Here is a 23,297-nt window from a genome sequence, read left to right on the forward strand (position 1 = left end):
AGCCACCTCTGCTCCAGTTCCCAGTGAGCCATGGTGAGGTAGCAGCTGTTGGTGTGTCTGTTGGATGGCAGCATGAAGTAGAGCTGGGCCAGCGGGAGGTAGCTCTGTGGGAGTGGAAGACCTGGATTTCTCTACCTGGACCACAGGCTCTTCATGCAGGAAGGGCACAGCTCAAGACCTCAAAGACAATCTGTAGAAAGCTGGGTAGCAGCAGCCCCACGGAAGAGTGACCAGACTGTTAAAGGAAAAACAAACAGAAAGCAGCAACAACAAAAAACCCCATCCAAAGGACTACAACCTCAAAGATCAAAGATAGATAAGCCCACAAAGATGAGAAAGAATCAACACAAAAGCGCTGAAAACTCAAAAAGCCGGAGTGCCCCTTTTCCTTTAGATGACTGCAACCCCTCTCCAGCAAGAGCTCAGAACTAGGCTGAGACTGAGATGGCTGAAATGACAGAAGTAGGCCTCAGAATGTGGATAATAACTAACTTCACTGAGCTAAAGGAGCACGGGGTTGGGCTTAGGGTTGGGGTTAGGGTTAGGGTATTCACATAGGAAGAGAGGAAGTCAAACTATCTTTATTTGCAGATGACATGATCCTATATCTAGAAAACCCCATTGTCTCAGCCCAAAAGCTTCTTAAGCTGATAAGCAACTTCAGCAAAGTCTCAGGATACAAAATCAATGTGCAAATATCGCTATCATTCCTGTACATCAACACCAGGCAAGCAGAGAGCCAAATTGTGAATGAATTCCCATTCACAATTGCCACAAAAAGAATAAAATACCTAGGAATACAGCTAACAAGGGAAATGAAGGACTTCCTCAGGAGCACTACAAAACACTGTTCAAAGAAATCAGAGACGATACAAACAAATGGAAAAACAGTCCATGCTCATGGATAGGAAGAATTAATATTATGAAATGGCCATACTGCCCAAAGCAATTATAGATTTAATGCTATTCCTATTAAACTAACATTGACAGAACTAGAAGAACCTATCTTAAAATCCATATAGAACCAAATAAGAGCTCATATAGCCAAGGCAATCCTAAGCAAAAAGAACAAAGCTGGAGGCATCACTCTATCCAACTTTATACTATAAGGCTACCCCTAACCAAAACAGTGTGGTACTAGTACAAGAACAGACACATAGACCAATGGAATAGAATAGAGAACCCAGAAATAAAGATGCCACGACTACAACCATCTGATCTTCGACAAACCTGATAAAAACAAGCAATGGGGAAAGAAATCCCTGTTTAATAAATGGTGCTGGGAGAACTGGGTAGCCATATGCAGAAAATTGAAACTGGACTTCTTCCTTATACGCTATACAAAAATCAACTCAAGATGGATGACAGACTTAAATGTATAACTCAAAACTATAAAACCCTAGAAGAAAATCTAGGCAATACCATTTAGGACATAGGCACGGGCAAAGATTTCATGACGAAGATGCCAAAAGCAATTGCAACAAAAGCAAAAATTGACAAATGGACCTAATTAAACTAAAGAGCTTCTGCACAGCAAAATAAACTATCATCAGAGAGAACACGCAGCCTACAGAATGGGAGAAAAATTTTGCAATCTATCCATCTGACAAAGGCCTAACATCCAGAATCTACAAGGAATTTAAATTTACAAGAAAAAACAACCCCATTAAAAAGTGGGCAAAGAAAATGAGCAGACAGTTATGAAAAGAGGACGAACATGCGGCCAACAAACATGAAAAAAAGCTCAACATCACTGATTATTAGAGAAATGCAAATCACAATGAGATACCATCTCACACCAGTCAGAATGGCTATTATTAAAAAGTCAGAAAAACAATAGATGCTGGTGAGGTTGTGGAGAAAAAGGAGTGCTTTTACACTGTTGGTGGGAGTGTAAATTAATTCAACCACTGTGGAAGACAGTGTGGCAATTCCTCAAAGACCTAGAGGCAGAAATACCATTTGACCCAGCAGTCCCATTACTGGGCATATACCCAAAGGAATATAAATCATTCTGTTATAAAGATACATGTATGCATATGTTCATCCCAGCACTATTCACAATAGCAAAGACATGGAATCAACCTAAATGCCCATCAATGATAGACTGGATAAAGAAAATGTGGTACATATATACCATGGAATACTATGCATTCATAAAAAGGAATAAGATCACGTCCTTTGCAGGGACATGGATGGAGGTGGAAGCCATTATCCTCAGCAGTCTAATGCAGGAACAGAAAACCAAATACTGCATGTTCTCACTTATAAGTGGGAGCTGAATGATGAGAACACATGGACACATGGGTGGGGAAAACACACACTGGGACCTGTTGCAGGGTTTGGGGTGGGAGAATAGCTAATGTGCTGGTCTTAATACCTAGGTGATGGGATGATCTGTGCAGCAAACCACCGTGGCACACATTTACCTATGTAACAAACCTGCACATCCTACACATGTACCCCTGAACTTAAAAGTCGGGAATAAAAATAAGTAAGATAAAACACATTTTGTTCTTACAAGTAACATGGTTCCTTGTGAGACCAGTATGGATGTTGCATTAAATAAATTGTAGGAGATTTCTCCCATAAATTCTTCCTTTCACCCCTAATGTAGACAGTTTAGTTGTTATATACAACTCTCATTTTCTCTCAAATTTTACATTTACATGCAAATTCCCTCTGAAATTTACCTCAGAAAAATTGTGTAGCTGCTGCTCGTAGAAGCATTTTCACTGATGGCTGTGAGCTTTGAGCTGTTGGTGGTGGTGGAGATAGTGGTGGGTTGGGGAATCCCATGAGCCAAAAAAGATGAAGCTGAGTGGGCCAAGTAAAAGCTGTACTCATGATTAGCATTAAAATGCTGTCTCCTGATGGCCTTTCCTGAATTCTGAACTGGCCCTAGAATATTGGTGTCTTGACCAGACCAGCATGCAACCACTCTGCCTCCTCCCCAGCATCGGTGATAGAGGAGCTGTAAGAATGTTAATTGTGCTTATTTCTAGTTCTTTCTAATCATTTTTTTGGTGTATTTTAAAACATTTTACTTTTTGTTATTAAGTTCACATAACATAAAATTAGCCATTTTAAAGGGAATGTTTTCAGTGTTTCATCTACCTTGTAGCATATATCAATATGTTGTTCTTTTTAATGCCTGAACAATCTTTCTAATCTTTTTTCTTGATCTATTCTTGGGTAATTATCCGTTGCACAAACAAGGCTTAGAAAATTACTAGACTGGTGCTTTCCTTCCCATTTCTCATCCATACCCCTTCCAGAAGTCCCTGCTGTGTAGATTATGCACATATCAGCCCAGTTTTCCCCTTCAGCCCTGCACTTATCCTTTTTCCATGTTGTTTAATGCCATAGTCATGAATTTCCTGGTTAGTTCCGCCTCATCAGATAGCTTAGGCTCAGGGACTGTTGTTGGCCTTTGGGTCCTCTTTGGTATATGTGGGTACATGGTGTAGGGTCTTATGCAAAGGAGGCATTCAGGGCCTATCTGCCCAATGGGATCCAGTTTTTATGCTAAAACAGACACAGAGCACCACATCACAGTGAGTGACTATCGTCCTTTATGGTAGTTAGCTTTTCCACAGTGTGAGTGATCTTCAGCAAGAGTGATGACACACATTTACTGCTACCTGGGATTGTCTTTAAAGCCCCTTTCTGTCTGGATAGTTATCAGGACCCCGAACACCAGATACACGCGTGGTAAGAAGGTCTTAGAAAAGCAATCAGACTAATCCATGTAAATCATTAATGAGGGTTATAAAGATGACTATAGACACCAATTTTTACAATGTGAAAAAAATCTGATAAAGCATCACTTGATTTTCATACATAAAGGGGAGCTCATATTAGCAAAAAGAAATACTTTCTCCAAATACTTTTAATTATACAAAGCATCTTAGGGTAAGTTTGTAGGAGAAACTTATAACTGATTCTTAAGTGAAAAAAAGGACAGTTATCATGAGTTCAAGGAAATAGAAATATTTTCAAACTAATATAAAGTTAAATAAAACTGTGAAATTATTTAGGACTTGTTTGAATATTCACAAATTTGTTATGCTGGATTCCCAGTAATAACAATTTAAGTTATTCCCTGATGATTAAATTTTCTGCTTGATCCATTTATTAGGAATCTTTCAAAGGACTTGTATATTAATACAATATCTAAATCCTTTAAAACCCATACCGTCTCTCCTTAAACAGGTAGTGTAAGTGACCTTAAGCTAATGTATATAGCATTGTAGAATTACTGTATTTCATCTTGATATGAAGTCAGTAATGTTTGTCAATTTCGTGACACTCCAAAGTTATATGAAGCCTTTTTAAAAAATGTTCTGAATCTTCCAAAATGTAATTTTGATTGTGTATGTTTAGACTTCTTCAGTGTATGTGTTATATACGTTGTTTCATATTGTTTACATTTTTAAAATTCTTTTTTACAGCTGCAAAAGAAGGAGCTGGTGCTGTTGATGAAGAGGATTTTATTAAAGCATTTGATGATGTACCTGTAGTACAGGTCAGTGAGGATATTTGAGTATGATTACAAACAAGGGTCAACTTACTCTTCAAGTTTTATTTTCCAATTCTGCCTATGTAATGTTGTTTACTAGGTCAGGTAATTTTAACTGTCAACACTACAGGAGATCTGAGGTGCAGACTAGAAAATGTTGGAGCAAAAGTCAAGGCCCAAGATGATCTTTCAGTAAGAACAGGAAAGACATTGGTTGTTCTATTTTTAAGTTTATGGATCAGGTCACATAAAAGAGAAAGAAATAGATGACGCTAAATTAGAGAATTTAAAAAGTATGTTTATTTAGGGATTTTTTTTTAGAAAAATTCATAAATTTGAAGGATTTTGGTGTCTGAAAAGTTATAGAGAATGATTTAATAAGAGCTTAGTTTATACGTTCTTTGATGCTTCACTTTAAGTACCTAACAGATGAAACAAAGATTATTTATAAAAATTGGGATACAGCCACAAGTTTTTGACTGCTTTGTGCCTTAGTATCGTCTGTTGCTGATTGAGACTAATACTTTTCCTCAGCCTACACTGACTGTCTGTGCTCTGGATTCCTGTGGCACTTACTGTCTGTTATGTACAACTCTCTTTGCCACCTTGGTTGCCATGTGTGTATAAAGCAGGTAACAAGAATCTCAGTGGCCTAGGCAACATGGCGAAACCTCATCTCTATAAAAGATACAAAAATCATCCATGGTGGCTTGTGCCTATAGTTCTAGCTACTCGGGAGAGTGAGGTGGGAGGCTCCCTTGAACCCAGGAGGTGGAGTTTGTCGTGAGCTGAGATTGCGCCACTGCACTCCATCCTGGGCCACAGGATGTTTTTAAACAAAAAACAATCTCGGGTTCAGGTTCATCCTTAAGTACTTGACCTGACCTTCCCAGCATACATCAAGATTGATTATACCCTGTACCTTACCTGTTTTCTAGGTAAGATGTGGGGATAAATGAGAAAGTAGATTTGAAAGTGTTTAAAATTATAGGTATAGTGTCATGTTATAAATAATACTAATTGATAAATGACTTAGGCATCACTGGCTGTTTCCCATTAGGCTTGTTTCTCTTTGTACATGAAATCATCTGTTAAGTTCGTAGTAAAGCTATGTTTGAGGCAGGGTTATTCATATATGGTAGCAAATCTTGTGGGTACACATTTATAGTGAGAAAGATCCTTATTGTAGACAAAACTGTTCAGATATTTTCCCATAGGTATTTCTTAAAAATGAAATAATTTCTTTTACTATACTTAATGTTCTTGACTTCATATAATTAAGAAATAATCTGTGTATTCTGCATGTTTTTATATTGATTGTAAATTAATTTTGCTTACAGATTTATTCCAGCCGAGACCTTGAGGAATCCATAAACAAAATTAGGGAAATATTATCTGATGACAAGCACGATTGGGAGCAGAGAGTAAATGCTGTAAGCTGTTGACTTCATGTGATTACATTTTCATAAGATGTATTTAAATATCTCAAATACTTTATTATGAAATTGGGACAGCTCTAATGAATTTTAAATAGTACATATTTTAAATTCAAATTATCATATTTATACTTCACCCTTTTAGTAGAGTATCTCCTTTTATTTTTATTTTGAAAACACACCAACTTACACCTTTATGAATCGCCTGGTCTTTTAACAAAGACCTAACTGTGGAATGTATGATGATAGTCTCCAGTCTCACTTTAGCAGAAATTTCATTCTGTGATTGTTTGCCTTTAAAGTGGCTTTTTTGTGGCATTTTTAGTGTATGTTCCCCAATATTCTTTTCTTTCTTCTTATCAATTGCTAGAAAGTTGTGTCTCCTTTATTTTTAAAAGTAGATTAATGGAAAGTGAGCTGGGCATTAAAGTGAGGGTGTGTCTTATCTGAGAAGGCTATTTTCTACTGGTTGGCTGGCAAGAAGAGAGGTGGTACAATTGCCATTATATTGTATTTCAAATTCAGACCAGCCAGTTAATGGTTCAGTGGAGGATAATAAATACTATAGGAATGCTTCTTCCTTTGATTCTTAAATAAATGGCAGTTGAAGTGGGGTGTGGGGGGGAGGTAAGCTTAGGAGGAGGGGCTTTTCGCAAGCCGAAAGTGTTTAATTATTTATCATTAGTGTTGTAGGATCTATAAATACTTTAAGATATTTCAAATGTAAAACTTTTTTTGCAGAAATTACAATATATGTGTCACAAATACTCCAGTTAAAAATTATTTAGTCTTATTTGTGATATGTAGATTTGTTTATTGTATTAGCTAATATTTAACTGGCTGAATTCTCTTGGGAAAACTTTCTAATCAGTTGAACTTTGTTAACGATCTCTTTTGTATTTGATGGCTTCTTTTGTTTTGCATATTCTGCGTTAGAATTGTTTTCTATTTTTCTGAATTTTCTCTTCCATTAGCTAAAAAAGATTAGATCTTTACTTTTGGCTGGTGCTGCTGAGTATGATAACTTCTTTCAACATTTGCGTCTTTTGGATGGAGCCTTTAAACTCTCTGCTAAGGATCTGCGGTCTCAGGTAGTGCGGGAGGCTTGTATCACGTTGGGGTAAGGACTGCGATGCTCCATATTCTCACCATAAAATAGTGTCACCACAGAGCTTCAGAGATGTCTCCTTGAACATGTGAGCTGGGTCTCTTTAATGTAACTTCTGACTAGTCTCCAAGACCCATTCCAGTTAACACTTCTTTCAATAGTTTTACAATACTTTTTGCTCAATTATGTGAAGTGTGACAGATTTTAAATTTTATTCAATGACATAGCTCTGAAGCCTTTATTTCAAACTTGGAAGCCGTTATTAATATGGAAAAATGAAATTTTATAAAATCCTGTTTCTCTGATTTTTCATTGATTTTTGCTGGCAGGCAGTAGCGTGGTTATCAGAATGTTTGTTCCTAGAAGAGTACTGTAGTTATAAAGTTAAAGGCATTTACTGCAGTAAAATTTTATTCTAGCTGTACGTGTACTAGTGATCAAAGCTAATAAAACTTTGTGTTAGAATGTATGTCGGAATATCAAAGCAGCAGCAGCAGGAGGAGGCATTGCAGCTGTTTTAAAGTTTTGGCTGAAGTCAGATTTTAAAGCCTGAATATTTTATGTTAAGATAAAAAAGAAAAAGGAGCCAAGGGTGCTTTTTCATATTTGTGTTTTATTAATATATAATCAGTTTGTTTGCTATTTTAAGACTAGTTGGGGCAGGTGGGCTGGTATGTGCCTGGAGACCCAGCTACTTGGAAAGCCAAAGTGGGAGGATTGCTTGAGCCCAGGAGTTCAAGTTCAACGTGGGCAACATAGTGAGATCCTGCCTCTAGAAAACAGACAAAAAGCTCCACAGACTAGTTGGAAATGTTTAAAAAAAAAAAAAAAAAAGAAAAAAAAGAAACTTTTGGGCTAAGAACTATTTGCCAAGTTCTTAACATGCACATCGTAAATCTTAGACCCTTGTCCTTTCTAGATAACTTTAAATGAAGGCTCTAGATGTTAAGTGGTTTATATGCTTCACTGTCTCTAAGAAAAATAACTACAGTCCAGTATCCATTTCTTGTTTTAGGCATCTGTCATCAGTTCTGGGGAATAAGTTTGACCATGGAGCCGAAGCCATTATGCCAACTATCTTTAATTTAATTCCAAACAGTGCCAAAATTATGGCCACATCTGGTGTTGTAGCTGTTAGGTTAATTATTCGGGTAAGTATGTTATAGGCCATACATGAAATAAGCAAGTGGTAAATACTGATGGTTGACAAATATTAGAGGCATTTTGGTTAACATAATTATATTGAGTAATTAAATTTATTAGCATAATTATATTGGAATTTTGTATATATATCATATTTTCCCCCTACTTAATTGTGGCATGTGAGCTTTTTATAATCCATAATGTGAATTATGGATGTGTTATAAAGTTAATGAGGTATTGATTGTTAACTCACTATTGGTTTAAAATGTTCAAACATCTGGTGTCTGCTACTGAGTTTATATTGTATTCTTGTTACTCAGATATTACTCTTAGTCTTACTTCCTTAGTCCCAGTCCTTCCATTTTAGGTGTTGGTGCTTGTGGTTTTACTGTTCACCCAAGAGTTTAATTAATTGCACGTAAGCACAGAAACAAAATGTTCCCTTTGGTTTGGTTTTCTAGGTACTTGTTTACATTTAAATAATTATCCAAGTAATTTATACACAAGTTTTTAACAAAATCTAATAGTTCACAAAGGTTTAAAATGGTTTTCCACATTACCTCCCCACCACTTTCAAGTCATTTTTGCCCAGAGGCAGCTCTTGAAACTTTGAGGCTTGATGATGTTGTCTAAAATCTATCCAGAATATTCTTGATTATTGGTTATTTACTTTTTATTATAAGTTCTTACTGTTCTTACTTGCACTGCCTACTTTAACTGTTAAACCCAAGGTCATTATTGGACATTTCCATTGAAACAGTATCAAAATATATTGGTCTGATGACTCCTTTTAAACCCACTCAGATCTCTACAGCTGATATAATTTAGACCTCATACTAATGATTGTTTTAGGCTTATCTTCATGTCATCATGTTGCCTATTCTTAACTCTGTAAATTTTGTAATGGCTTTTGACAATATCCTGTGAATTCTTTTTTTCTTTTAAAACTCACTGACATTCTAATCTGAACGTATATGTGCTATAAGTAGGTTAGTAAGGAAGTGATTCTCTTAATTTTGTTTTGTTTTTGTATTTGCAAGTGTTGACCTCTGTTTTTTGTTGTTCTTCACAGCACACACACATCCCTAGGTTAATACCTGTCATAACAAGCAACTGTACCTCTAAGTCTGTCGCAGTTAGAAGGTAAATTTTAAAGGGTTTTCTCATTGTTTTTGAATTGTTTAAAAACCAAAACAAATTCCAAATCTCCTTCCGTGGATAAAATTTCATGTATAACATGCTTAGTATTACTTAAAATCACTGCAATAAATGACTTTGAGTTGAAGAATCAGGATCTAAATATTTTGGGAAATGAATGTGGACAATCTCTATTATGTTTCTATATGTGTGTGTGTGAGAGAGAAAGTGAGTTTGGGTGCTAGTGGCAGAAGGAGAAGGGGAGAGGACCCCCTGTAAATTTTTTTGCTGTGATAATCCTCCTACCTTTGTCATTGGTCTGCCCTATTCTCTGAGTAAAGGCAGTAACTGCATGCAAGAAAAAAATACCATAAAGATCAATGGCAGTAGTTTCATATTAACATAGGTAAGGGGAAAGGTATGTGTTGTTTGCATCTTCTGTTAGCGATTTCTGGGATTCTGAATCTTCACCGTCACTTAGTTCTGCGCAGTTGTGGGAGATATACCCGGAAGACACAGGCAAATACAACCTGGTAACTAGCTAGGGGTTTGTTCCCGAGTCCCTGTCTTACATGTCCTGGTGAGCTGCTCTGAACTGCATGTGAGGAATAAAGACTGTATTCTCTTAGCTCAGACCTGTGATTCTTGAGTGTTTTAAGAGTCTGTTAAAATCTATGGACCCTCTTCCCAGCAAGTGGTAAATGTACAGAATAGTTTTGTGTAGGTTTTCAGGGAATTCATGAATACCACTAAAACTTTTCCAGTAGACTGTATTGGGAGTCTTATAAGATAATTACTGGCAGGCTTGGGCAACCTCTTGGCCCCATTCCCTTAGCTGTGTGTCTTGATCCTAGTCCTGTGGAAGTCCTTCACTCTAAGGTTTAGAGCCCAGATGACCTTTGCCAGCTGTTTGCCTTTTTTCCTGGGGTGTCATGTTGATCTTGCTGGGTTTCTATGGGTACAAGACCCTCTTAAGCATGAAGCAGCTCTATATTTGTCATTTTAAAATTTATTTTATTATTTTTAACAAATTGGCCACAGGCCACCTTTTTAAAAATTTTCTTGCCTTTCCTTTTCTTTTCTTCCTTTCCCTTCTGTTCCCTTCCCTTCCCCTTTTCTTTTTCTTCCTTTTTTTTCCCTTTTCTTTCCTTTTTCCTTTCCTTCCTTCCTTTTTCGCCTTTCTTCTTTTATTGCTTTCCTTTCTATTCTTTCTTTCACCCAGGCTGGAGTGCAGCACACTGTAACCTCAAGCTCCTGGGCTTCCAAGTAGCTGGGACTACAGGCACACACCACCATGGCCCACTAATCTTTTTTTTACTTTTTTTAGAGACGGGGGTCTCATTATGTTGCCTAAGGATGATCTTGAAATCCTGGGCTCAAGCAGTCTTCCCACCTTGATCTCCCAAAGTGCTGGGATTATAGATGTGAGCCACCATGCCCAATCTTTATTTTTTTAATTGGCAAGTAAAAATTGTGAAGACTTACGGTGAACAATATGCTGTGTTGATAATGTGTATACATTTTGGAATGGTTAAATCAAGCTCTTTAGCATGTGTATCACCTCACATACTTATTTTTTTGTGGTGAGAACACTTGAAATCTACTCTCAGCAATTTTAAAGTATATAAAATGTTGTTACTAACTGTAGTCACCATCACTATGATGTACAATCGATCTCTTGAACTTCCTCCTATCTACCTGACATTTTGCATACTTTACATCTCCTCAGTCTCCCAACCCCCAGCTTCTGGGAACCACCATTCTACTTTCTACTTCTATGAGTACAATTTTGTTTGCTTTAGAGGTGGTGCCTCACTCTGTCACCCAGGCTAGAGTGCAGTGGCACAATCATGGCTCACTGCAATCTCTGTCCTCAAGTGATCCTTCCGCCTCAGTCTCCCAAGTAACTGAGACCATAGGCGTGCGCCACCACGCCCCCAGCCAAGTTTTAAATTTTTTGTAGAGATAAGGTCCCACCATGTTGCCCAGGCTGGCCTCAACCTCCAAAGTGCTGGGATTGCAGGTGTGAGCCACTGCACCAAGCCTGAGTTGACTTTTTTGGATTCCACACTTAAGTGAGATCATGCAGTATTTGTCTTTGTATGCCTGGCTTATTTCATTTAAGATAATATTTTGTAGGTTTATCTGTCTTGTCTTAAATGACAAGATTTATTTTGTTGTTGTCGTTAAGGCCGAATAGATTCTGTTGTGTATATCTGCTATATTATCTTTATCTCCTCATCTGTTGATGGATACTTAGGTTGATTCCCTATCTTGGCTATGGTGAATAGTCTTGCGATAATCATGAGAGTTCAGATATCTCTTCAACATACTGACTTCATTTTTTTGGGATATATGTCTAGTAGCTGGTTTTATATCCATCTCATTAATAACTACATGAAAGACAGAAAAGAGGAATAATCTAGCTATCTAAAGTCACGAAAAAAGAAATTTATACCTTCCACTGAAAAAATGTAATTCCTTACTGTGTGGCTCAAGTGCGTACCCCGGGGAATGCAATCTACCCTTGACCTAGGGTTCAGCTTCTCCTGGGGTTAGAGTGGAACAGCTTTAGCTCCCCCTAGAGATGAGAATGTAAAGTTGGTATGCCAGAGGGATGATTATGAACTTCAGAACCTGACCAGCATCAGTTGAAACATTCCTCTCCCACTTACTCGTTTGACTCGTTAGGCATAAGGGTACCCCTCTGTAAGGTTTGGAGGATTCACAATCATTACGTAAAACATTTAGTGAAAGCTTAATTTGTTGCAGCTGTGGCTGTTGTAATTTTCATCTTGCTGTTGTTTTCATTTCGCTATTGTTAGGTTTCCAAGAGAAATTCAGAATGTGTTTTTCCTTGCGTAAGGCAAAATTTCTCCAATAAGATGACACAGATCTTTGTTGTGGAACATTGCAGGATGTTTAGGGGATTCATCATCTTGGGCCCATTACAAAATACTGCAGACTGGATGGCGTGAACAACAGATTTATTTCTCACAGTCTAGAGCAAGCTTGTCCAACCATACAGCACACGGCAGCTTTGAATGCCCAATACAAATTTGTAAACGTTCTTAAAACATTATGAGATTTTTTTTTTAAGCTCATCTGCTATCATTAGTGTTAGTGTATTTTATTTGTGGCCCAAGACAATTATTCTTCTTTCACTGTGGCCCAGAGGAGCCAAAAGATTGGATATCCCTGGCCTAGAGGCTGGAAGTTCAAAATCGGCGTGCCAGCAAGGTCAGATTCTGGTGAGGACTCTCGTCCTGGCCTGTAGACCAGTGTTTTCCTGTGTCCTTACATGGGAGAGAGGGAGAGCAGGGTGGGAAGGAGGAAAGAACAAGCTACCTGTTATCTCTTCTTATAGGGATGCTAATCTCATAATGAGGGCCCCATTATCATGCCTAATCTAAACCTTATCACTTCCCAAAGGTCCCATCTCCAAATAACCATCACATTGAGAGTAAGGACTTCAACATATTAATTTTCGGGGTTGGGGGCAGGGAGATAAAATTCACTTCATAACATTTAGCAGTTCTGGCCTTTGGCACTAAATATGAGTAGCACCTTACAGTCATTGTGACAGTAGAAATGCCGCCACCCTCACCAATTTCTGAACCACACACTCAGATTATTTCTGTATTTAGCCAGTGGGTATCAGTCAGAACTGTATGTCTTAATGCTGAGAGAAGTAATAGGGACCATCTTGCCCAGTCCCTCTGCCCTCTGCCCTCAGAAAGGGAGAGGGAGCTTAAGAGGGCAGTGTAGGCAAGGCAGTGCACCGTCTGTTACATATTCAGCCTGTACTTAGCTTCGCTTCGTAGAATTGGTAACAAATGGATTACACACACTCTGACATTAACATATATATTGTGGAATTAGGAGTTCAGATACAGCAGTGATTAAAGCTTGCTGATGTTTTCCCAAGAAGCTTCATAGATGGGTTAAAAATGAGCCACATTTTGAAAGATGAGTAGGAATAAGTGCAGTAAAGAGCCCAGACTGGGAAATGCCACAGGCAAAAGGGTGAAAGTAGAATAAACATGGTTTAGATTGGGGATTGGGGCAGGAATGGGGAGGGTGATGGTGAGGAATGTGTGTGTGTAGTTGGTGTCCTTTCCTTTGAAAAGGCTTGCTCTACCACTCTGGCCCCACCACTGCCAGCCCCAGGACCAAGCTGCATGGCTCTCCTGTGAGCTACTGGAGCCCCTTGCATTCTGGCAATGTAACTGTCTCATGTTCTCTGGGCTGTGTCTTGGTTATCATTGGATCTCCAGCATCTAGCGTGGGGTAAAGGGTTAGTAAATAATTATTTTTATTTATTTATTTTTGAGACAGGGTCTGACTTGGTTGCCTAAACTGGAGTGCAGTGGTGCAATCATAGTTCATTGCAGTCTCAAACTTCTGGGCCCAAGCAATCCACCCACCTCAGCTTCCTAAATAGCTAGGACTTTATTAGTGCATGCCACCATGCCCAACTAATTTTTTTTTTAAATTTTTTTGTAGAGACAGTGTCTTGCTTTGTTGCCTAGGCTGGTCTCAAACGTCTGGCTTCAAGTGATCCTCCTGCCTTGCCCTCCCAAAGTGCTGGGATTACAGGCGTGAGCCGCTGCTCCCAGCCTTGATTTATTGAGTGATTGTGTGTGGATTATAAGTTGTGAATTGGGAAGGTCGTAGGAAAGAAAGTCTGGTCATTTCTTTAGAGAAAGATTTTACTTCTGATTTGTGTGTTCTTGAATGGGTTCCTAGGACTATTAGGATTTATTCATACAAAAATAGAAATGCTAGACTTAGGAAAAAGAAATTTTTATTTGTTTGTTTGTTTGTTTATTTGACAGAGTCTCGCTCTGTCGCCTAGGCTGGAGTGCAGTGGCACGATCTTGGCTCACTGCAACCTCTGCCTCCCGGGTTCAAGTGATTCTCCTGCCTCAGCCTCCTGAGTAGCTGGGATTACAGGCGCCCGCCACCATGCCTGGTTAATTTTTGTATTTTTAGTAGAGATGGGGTTTCACCATGTTAGCCAGGCTGGTCTTGAACTCCTGACCTCAAGTGATCCGCCCGCCTTGGCCTCCTAAAGTGCTGGGATTATAGGAGTGAGCCACTGTGCCCGGGCAGAAAAAGAAAATTTTGTAGAGGTAGAACCCGAAGTGGTGATGTAATCTAAATTGTTTTTGTGCATAAATCAGACCAAGAAGAATCATAAAAGTGAAAAGGCTTAAAGAAGGATGCTGAAAGGTTGGTTGGAGGAAAGCAAAGTAATTGGAGAAAATCCATTTTAAGCACTATTTAGGGCCTTAGCATGAAAATATGGAGAGCACTTAGTTTTTCAAGGTACTTTTAACTTTTTTTGTGCAAAGCATTCTCTGAAATTAATGCAAAGACCTGATTCTGTCATGTTTGTTGATCTTCTGTGCATGTGTACATTCTCTGTTAACATATTACTTAGGATAGAAATGAATGACACTGGTAAGTCCTTTCAGTGATGTTGCCATGAAGTGCAAGCTTCTGATTGAAGAGAAATGCTTGGATCCTGTCCCTGTGTCCCTGTGGCACCAATAGGTGCTTAATTACTTTCATTTGCTTTGGTTTTTAATTAGTTCTGATTCATTCTTTATGTTCTGTTTTTCTAATCATAAAAATCAGAAGAAATGTACTAATTATAAAAAATAGTATTGGGTCACTTAAGAAAAATGCTGTTTCATTTTCACTAAAATATATATTAATAAGTTGTGTATTTCTTAATACTTTTTAGGCGCTGTTTTGAATTTTTAGATTTGCTTTTACAAGAATGGCAGACACATTCACTAGAACGGTGAGCATCTGATTTGAAACCATTTTTCCCTCTGAATTGAGTCTTTAGAGTGAATGCTTTGGTGAGTGATCCAGCTGGCTTTCTGTAAGAATGGAGGAGTATATGCGTTTGTTTTCATGACTACGTCTGTTGTTTTATTGATGTTGGCCACATAATATGCGCAGACGCTTTTAGTGAATTTCATTGGTTGAAATACTACTATGTCCATGTGCATTCTGACAGCTGCAAAGCCAATGTAAACTGTTACTGACTCTGGCCCTGCTGCTTGACATTCCCATCAGTTCCCATGAGGTAACTGTTTCAAGTTGCTGTTAGTAGGCAAGTGTTAGGTCCTTCAAGGAATTTCACTCATTTGAAAGTTTTATTTTTCTCCCTTTGTATTTGATGTAGACAGCCTATTTAATATTAAGGTGATTATCTCACGGTTTCCATAGAAACTAGTTCTGATGTGAAAGACACAAGCTTTTGTTGTTTGGGTTCGTAAAAGATTGAGCTATAAGTGCAGATTTTAAAAAAATCAGCTTGTGTTTTTTAAAAGAAATCCCACAAGAGAATATGGTTATCAAAGTCCTTAGGCGTGGGTGGGTTGGAGTGGCGCTAGGGTGTTGGGGCAGGGTTGGAAATTAAAGGACTGTAGGAGTACCCTGCTTCGCCCAGCCATGTGGGAACTGACCAGCCTTGGCACAGAGGCTCCCAGCTCCTTGTTGCCATTTGGAAGTTATTTCTCCCACCTGGTTTCATCTGCATCAAACCATACATTTATGATTGTTACTGCTTTCTTTTCTAAATATCTAGACACATATCAGTATTAGCTGAAACAATAAAGAAGGGAATACATGATGCTGATTCCGAAGCAAGAATAGAAGCCAGAAAGTAAGTTTTTATTGTACACCACTTTTTAAATTAACAACTTCTATATTTCACATGAATTATAGGATTGCCTTATTAAAAACTTGTTAGGTTACTTGAACATATTTGTTAACTGTGACTTTTAAATATAACTCCCAAAAGGCCATTCTGGAATATTTCTCTCTTTTTTTAATAACATCACTCAACCTTGTAAATAAACAGGACTGAGGGAGACAAAAGAATGCTTGTTTTTACATTCATCACAAATTATCACATAGCTCTGGAAGGCAGTTGTATACATGCTCAATGTATTGTTTTATTCATTAAGCCATACTGTAATCCAAAGCTGCTTTAATGATTTACCATGAAAAATCTTGGTCACAGGGAGTTCTTTCCCTGCAGTCACTTCTTTGCAAGCATCTGGTTCTTTGGTGTGAATCATATTAAGGGAAGTTGGATCTACTAATGCCGGGGATTATCACAGTGATAACTTGTTGTTTCTGTCTCACAAGTGAGGTACTTCTGCCATTAGGACTGAGTTTCCTCCAGTTATGTGGCCATGGCCTCTGTATTCGTTACCTTCTTGGAAATTTTTTTTTTTTTTTTTTTTGAGATGGAGTCTCATTTTGTTGCCCAGGCTGGAGTGCAGTGGCGCAATCTTGGCTCACTGCAAACTCCACCTCCCAGGTTCTCGCCATTCTTCTACCTCAGCCTCCCAAGTATCTGGGACTACAGGCGCCTGCCCTCACGCCTGGCTAATGTTTTGTATTTTTAGTAGACACATGGTTTCACCGTGTTAGCCACAATAGTCTTGATCTCCTGACCTCGTGATCCACCCGCCTCGGCCTCCCAAAGTGCTGGAATTACAGGTGTGAGCCACTGTGTCCGGCCTTGGAAATAATTTTTGCCAGTGTGACTGTAAATACCAGAAGTCTGATATTAAGACATTCTCTGTTGGGCAGTGCATTGATAACTACTGCCAACGTTGCATCTGTGATTTTTTTTTAATTTACTCTTAAAGTTGACCAACTCTCATAATTGATACGTGCTAAAATCTAATTGTACTAGCCTGCAACGTTACGGTTTTACTTAGCTGCATTAATACATCCTGATCTAGTACTTATTGCTCTTTGACTGCCTTCACAGTTAAATTATATTTCACTTGTTTCTGAGCTTACTATAACTATGAAGTGTTTGTGCCCATTTTTTCTTGGCTAGTTTCTACCAAAGTAAGTGACATAATTAATCGTTGCTAAAAACTATTAGGAATGGATTTGTTAATGATCTGTTTATGCTGTTTTTATCCTTGTATTGGACCCTCCCCACCCCAGGCCCATTTTTTCTTGGTCTTCAATCATAATGTGATACCGATTTCAAGTAGCTCTGAACATTTTAAAATTTTTCTTTTGCACATGTTACCTAAGGCAATTTTAAATACTTTGTATGAAGAGATGTGAAATTGCATTTATAATAGCTGCCATTTTAATGAGCCTGTCCTGTGTTCTAGGTATAGTCTTAGATGTTTAGCTCCACCTTCCCTAAGATTTCCCAGTTTTGCAAGTTAGGCTCTTTAATTCCCATGTTATAAATGAGGCTGAGGTTGAGAGAGGGTAAGTGATTTGCCCATTGTCTAAAAGACAGTAAAATTGTGAGGCCAGGATTCGTACCAGGTCTCCTTTGTTTACCCTCTCCTCCTGCTACTATTAGCAGCTAAACTGAGGCTTCCAGTCCTTGAAAATCTTCTGTGGTGTACTCCAGAGTTCAGCGAATACTCCAGAGTTCAGCGAAAGACCTGTTTGGATCCTTGAATTAGACCAGGATTTTGTGTGTTTCCTCTAGATGTTACTGGGGTTTCCACAGTCACTTCAGCAGAGAAGCAGAGCACTTATACCACACCTTGGAGTCCTCCTACCAGAAAGCCCTGCAGTCCCACCTGAAGAACTCAGACAGCATAGTGTCTCTGCCTCAGTCAGACCGCTCGTCTTCCAGCTCTCAAGAGAGTCTAAAGTAAGAGATTCATCTTTGCTTATCATTCATGTGAGAATTTGTATTTAAAAGTTTGTCACATGGAAACACAAATTCTAGCTATGTTTTTACATGTGTGCTTGTTAAAACGCCCCCTTACTTCAGGTAGATCTGGTGCAAGGTAAGATACCACCACGGAGTGGTAAGAAATAGGTTGCTTTGGTCTCTAGCATACTGTTTTTCAGTTAAATGTATATGGCAGTCCTAGAATACAGTTTTGGAATAGCGTAAGTGAATTATGGAGTAGTGTGAACTGTACACACCAGTGCTTCCGAGAGTCTTCTCAGAGGATGTAAGTGTGAACCTGGAGACAAGTTTGGAAATGGAGGGCATTCAAACTCTGTAACTTAATAAATTATCATCTCTGCTCTGTGTTTCTAATTTCTGTCTGTAGTTACTATTTCACTCTCTGTGTTCGAAAGGCAGTCCAAAATAGATTGTTAAAGCTTTGTTGGGAATCAGGGAGTTTATAACATTGTGGTTCACATTGCCCACAAAATTCTGAAAACTCTGAAATAATTCTTCATTGTAATAATTTCATGTTGTAGTTTGTATTTGTATTAATTCAGATAAAGTACATGTAATAAGTAATATACATCTTTACTTTTAGTCGTCCACTGTCTGCCAAAAGAAGTCCTACTGGAAGTACCACATCTAGAGGTGAGACTGACAGCCGTGGAGAAGGCCTGTTCTTGGCTCTGGTGGGCTGTACGTGCAGCTGTGAGAGGCTGCCCAGGTGCGGGAGGCCGGCGGCCTGCCCTCAGTTCCTTCTTAGGCCTGAATGTAGCCTGCTCTGCCCTGCCCTGACTCTCCAGCAGAGCTTTGCTTTGTCAGGGCCACTTGCTGCTGAGGACAACATTGACGGGGTGACTTAGGAATGAAGCTCTGTGACCTTTTCTCCCCACCTCCCCTGCATGTTGACATTGCCACAAACTGTACCTCCTGTCTCTGATCCTTTGATGAGACAGTGAAGACATCTTGGTGGCGTTTTGAGCAGCAGCAGCAGTGTGATGGTGGTTAGTGGTGGGAGAGTGGCATGTTCCAGAAAGAGGAGGGCTCTAGGTAAGAGGGTGTGGCACAGTTATGTCATTTCATGAGGAGACTCCCTAGATGTGAGCATTTTTTCCTTATTTCACTTCTTCATAGTAAGCAGAAACATGGTCCTTGTCTTTGGGGTTTATAGTCTTCGATAACAAGAAAACAAATGTAATTGATACATTACAATTGAGGTCACTTTTAGTTTCCTTTGGCATTGCCTGAACTCTCTTCAGGGACCAGGAGAAACTGTTTGTCAGTTTTTTATGCTCCAACATCTGTTAAAACTTGGTATTTGTTTTCAGGAAAGCAAAACAACATCAAATTTTAGCAGTGTATTTTCAAAATTCTGTGTAGTCCTTATTCATATCTCCTCCTTTTAAAGCTTCTACAGTTAGTACCAAATCTGTGTCAACGACTGGGTCCCTCCAGCGATCTCGAAGTGATATTGATGTGAACGCAGCAGCCAGTGCCAAATCCAAAGTCTCCTCCTCTTCGGGCACGACGCCTTTCAGCTCTGCAGCGGCTTTGCCTCCGGGGTCATACGCATCCTTAGGTAACCACACCCCTATCACCCTTTCCCTCCTGCACTGCTCTGCCAGAGATGACTCTTACCTCTTAGCAAAATACAAACCCATGATTGAGGCAAGTCTCACTGTTGCGGGGCTACTATTTAAATCTAAGTAGCTTTGTGCACTTGCTGCTGATCAGCCAGCCACCCTTGTTGAGTGTCCCTTTCTTCGGTGCATCATCCGTTTTAGTGTTGAGTAAGTACACGGTACACTCATGCTCAGAGGGTGTGTGGCACTGAGCACATCCTTTCCTCAACTCTTCCTCCCCCTCCACGGCAAGCCCAGCCACCTCCCATATTGTCAAAGCTAAGTTTTTCCCCCTCTGACGCTGGTGGGAGCAGAGCCAGCAGGTTCAGTGAGGGATTCACCAAAGGTAGTCAGTGTCGTTAGGTGTTTCTCAATTTGAGAATATAACCAGAGCTGGCAGGGATAATCGGATTGGGTTGTGGGGAATGGCAGGAGAAATCTGAAGGAATGTGATGAGCTCATGAATCAGCATAACCATGTCTGTGCAGAAGAGTGTTGTCCTTCCATGTGTCACCTTGGGAGGAGCATGCCCTTACTCTGATGATTGCCCAAAAAAGTTTTTTAAAAACTACTTCCAAAACTTTTAATATCTGACATAGTGATAGATCAACTACTCATATTTTTCAGCAGATGCTTAACACTTACTATGTGTCAGGCTAATTGTTTATTTCGTTTTGTTTTTGTAAGAGCCAATTCATTCAAAGCCAAAAACTTAGCTGGATTGGTTCTACTTTAGATTTTAAGGAAATGAATAAAATTTAAACTTCCTGAAATATCGAGGTGGAGTTACTCATGTAACTTTCAGACAAATTCCAGAGTCAGTTCTAAAACTAATGTTCTCAAAATGTTTTGAACATTGGAAGCACAGTGAACAAATAGCACCCAGAGAAGATTTTAGGGTCTGCCATTTATTCGCTCTGTGACCTGGAGTAGGCCATGGAATCTGTAAATCTATTTTCCATACCTGCAAATTACTTGTAATAATAGCCACCTAACTCATATATGAGGCAAAATGAGATTATATAAAGGTTCTTTATAAACTATTGTCCTGTAAGGTGGAAGAAAGTGTGATTGTGATAGGAGCATTATTAATTTGAAAGATATGTGTTCTGGAACATTTGCTCAGTCAGTCTTGTTTTTATGGAAATACCTCATACACCCATAACAATCCAGAAGAAACTCATTAAGAACTCTCTTTTTAAAATCGTTTTAACTATTGCAACATTATGTAGGAGTGTTGTCCATATGTAACCATTGAGCAAAGGAGAAGTAACAACTCTTCCTCCTATGCTGAATTAGTTCTGTTAATTTTAGTTTCGTTTCTCAGTACTTACCTATGCTTTAGTATATTAGATCCACCTTTAGTATTTGTAATTAGTATTTGTTTCATTGTTGGAAAAAGTGAGTAAAAATCAGCCTCAGTGTTTTTGTTTTTCTGTCTGTATTTGGAGTGTTTGAATATGGCTGGTATAGACTTCCCCCAGTGCTAGTAAAAGCCCTCACGTCTTTTGGTATGATAATATGGAGCTGACCCTTCAGAAGCACTGATGATAAGCTTTCAGTCCAGTATTAACCTCTTCAAAGAACGAGACTGGGGTATTCAAATTCTCTGTTTCCTGAGAATTCTACCTCAACTTCCCTTATTTTGTCCCCAAACAAAAGCACCAAAAAATTGAAATATAACACAATCCTAGTGAGAATTTGTTACAGTTGCTACCTAGGTTGACACATGACATCTTTGCAGAAGTGTAGCATTAAAGCTGATGATCCTTTTCCAAACTTCTAGAGTCCAGACACATGAGGGAAGACATGGAATACATAGGCCTGGACTCAGGTACCATGCTTGACAGCTTTTGCTGCTGGACGTGTAGTTGGGATAGGCATTGCTAGAGCAAGCTTCTCTGAGCTTCTTACTTGGCTCTGCCTTTTGGGTAACTCTTTAGTATTTTAGCTTCTAGTTCCTCCTCTCTGCCCTGTTCTGCTGGTACTTTCTTCCAAGAAAAAGGAACTCTTAAGAGGATGAGAGTTGGCTAAAACAAAAAACAATCTTTCTTTCAACTGTGGCACTACCCTGGGTTGCCCTTCTGTGTTTTATTTTCCAAAGGCAAAAAAACCATTATGCTATATTAAGCTAATTTCAATACAAGGCACACTTACTTGCTTCAGACTCTGCTTTGCTGTTTAACTTGTTTCCCTTTTAATTTTGTTTTAAATTGTACTTTTGCTTTTTTAGTAGCTAATAACATTCGGCTTTTTAATTTTTTGAATGTTACTAACTGTTCCCTGTTATCCCTTCCCTTGTTTTTTAATTTGCTTAAAGATGGTACTACCACTAAAGCGGAGGGTAAGCGGTTTGTTTCTGTGATTGAGGTGTGTCTCACTTTCTCTGGTCCTCTGTTCTCACCAAGTGTTGCCCAGTACCCACTTGTCCTCACCAAGGTCCCTGCATGAGATGTTGCACGCTATTTCTCCTCCTCTCTTTTCATTCTGTCTCCATTGGGTTTTTGCCCTACCTCTACCTGAGTTCTCCTTCCCTTTCTTGTTCAGTCTTTGTTCTTGTGAATTTTAGCACTAAAGTATGCTGCGCGTGGTTTTTAATGCTGAGTCCACACTCTGGGGAGGAGCGTCGATGTCACACTGTGTGCTACTGTCCTCATGGACTGCCTGTCTTGGCTTTTATTACTCCTGAAGCACTACCTTAGCTTTTGTTTCCTTTTCTTTCCTTTTGTGCTTTTGTGGGCCTCTCAGGATTTGCCTTTCCTGTTTTGAAAGTAAATTTCAATGTCAGTTATTCAGACTAAAGGCTGGTAAACGTTTTCTAACAGGTAATTTAAAGAAATAAAAAAATATATTTTTCTCTCCTCTAAAGGTACTACTGACTTATATGATGCTATTTTTTATTTGTCTCACGGACACACGCCCCATTCATTGATTTACTCTCATTCATCCCCTCATCAACCGTGTATTAAATGCCTTCCATGTGTCATGTTCTGTGCTACACACCGAGGATATAGTAATGCTGTAAGAAATCGGCATATCCAGATCCACTTTATTTTCTTTTTTATGCCATTCTCAAGAAGCTCTTTCTATTTTTGTATTACCTTTTGAATTTTAGACAGTTGTTTTAGTCTTTGCAGGTTTTTGATAAGTGCATATAAGACAATATCATTCCTTTGCTAGATAGAATGCATGATAATGCTTTAAGTAATTGAAATTTAGAGGAACCTTCTCTGCCTAAATAGAGCCTTAGACCCACCAACCTTCAGGATAATTACTTAACAGTTAGGAACAGCTAGTTCATTTTCATATATTATTTAGTCACTCTAAAGGGCTAGCATGCAAAGTTGGCTGGGTTTAACTTGATGTGTGCAGCTCAGTTCTTTTAATCCATATGTTACTTTCTAAGGGACTCATGAAAGAAAGATGAATGGATTTTTTTTTTAAAGGGGAACATGATCCCAAGAGCAGTGTTTCTTAAATTTATCACATCGTGAGAATTACTTGGATACTTACTAAAAAAATACTCTTAGGTCCTTCACCCTGAGGATGCTGATTAAGTTTGGAAGGAACCAGAGAATCTGAATTTCTAATAAGCCTCATTGGTGGTTCTTAGGGTCGGACAAGTTTGTAA

At 38.8% G+C, this 23,297-nt stretch overlaps 1 protein-coding gene across 14 annotated transcripts in view; it reads left to right on the plus strand.

Moving 5' to 3' along the window:
• The window catches only part of CLASP1 (cytoplasmic linker associated protein 1), a 312,442-nt gene that overhangs the window by 180,806 nt on the left and 108,339 nt on the right, over positions 1–23,297 (plus strand). For 7 of the 14 annotated variants that reach the window (XM_063647337.1, XM_054479398.2, XM_063647338.1 and 4 more), the window contains 11 exons: positions 4,455–4,528; positions 5,863–5,955; positions 6,933–7,078; positions 8,082–8,217; positions 9,282–9,352; positions 15,099–15,158; positions 15,954–16,031; positions 17,847–18,014; positions 18,643–18,692; positions 19,453–19,623; positions 21,453–21,500. In XM_063647337.1, the coding sequence (XP_063503407.1) occupies positions 4,455–4,528; positions 5,863–5,955; positions 6,933–7,078; positions 8,082–8,217; positions 9,282–9,352; positions 15,099–15,158; positions 15,954–16,031; positions 17,847–18,014; positions 18,643–18,692; positions 19,453–19,623; positions 21,453–21,500 (1,095 nt within the window). The remainder of the gene's footprint in view (positions 1–4,454; positions 4,529–5,862; positions 5,956–6,932; positions 7,079–8,081; positions 8,218–9,281; positions 9,353–15,098; positions 15,159–15,953; positions 16,032–17,846; positions 18,015–18,642; positions 18,693–19,452; positions 19,624–21,452; positions 21,501–23,297) is intronic. The other 7 variants (XM_063647339.1, XM_054479400.2, XM_063647341.1 and 4 more) reach the window with 1 other exon arrangement.

This window comes from Pongo pygmaeus, chromosome 11 (assembly GCF_028885625.2).
Source record: "Pongo pygmaeus isolate AG05252 chromosome 11, NHGRI_mPonPyg2-v2.0_pri, whole genome shotgun sequence".
NCBI lineage: Eukaryota > Metazoa > Chordata > Mammalia > Primates > Hominidae > Pongo > Pongo pygmaeus.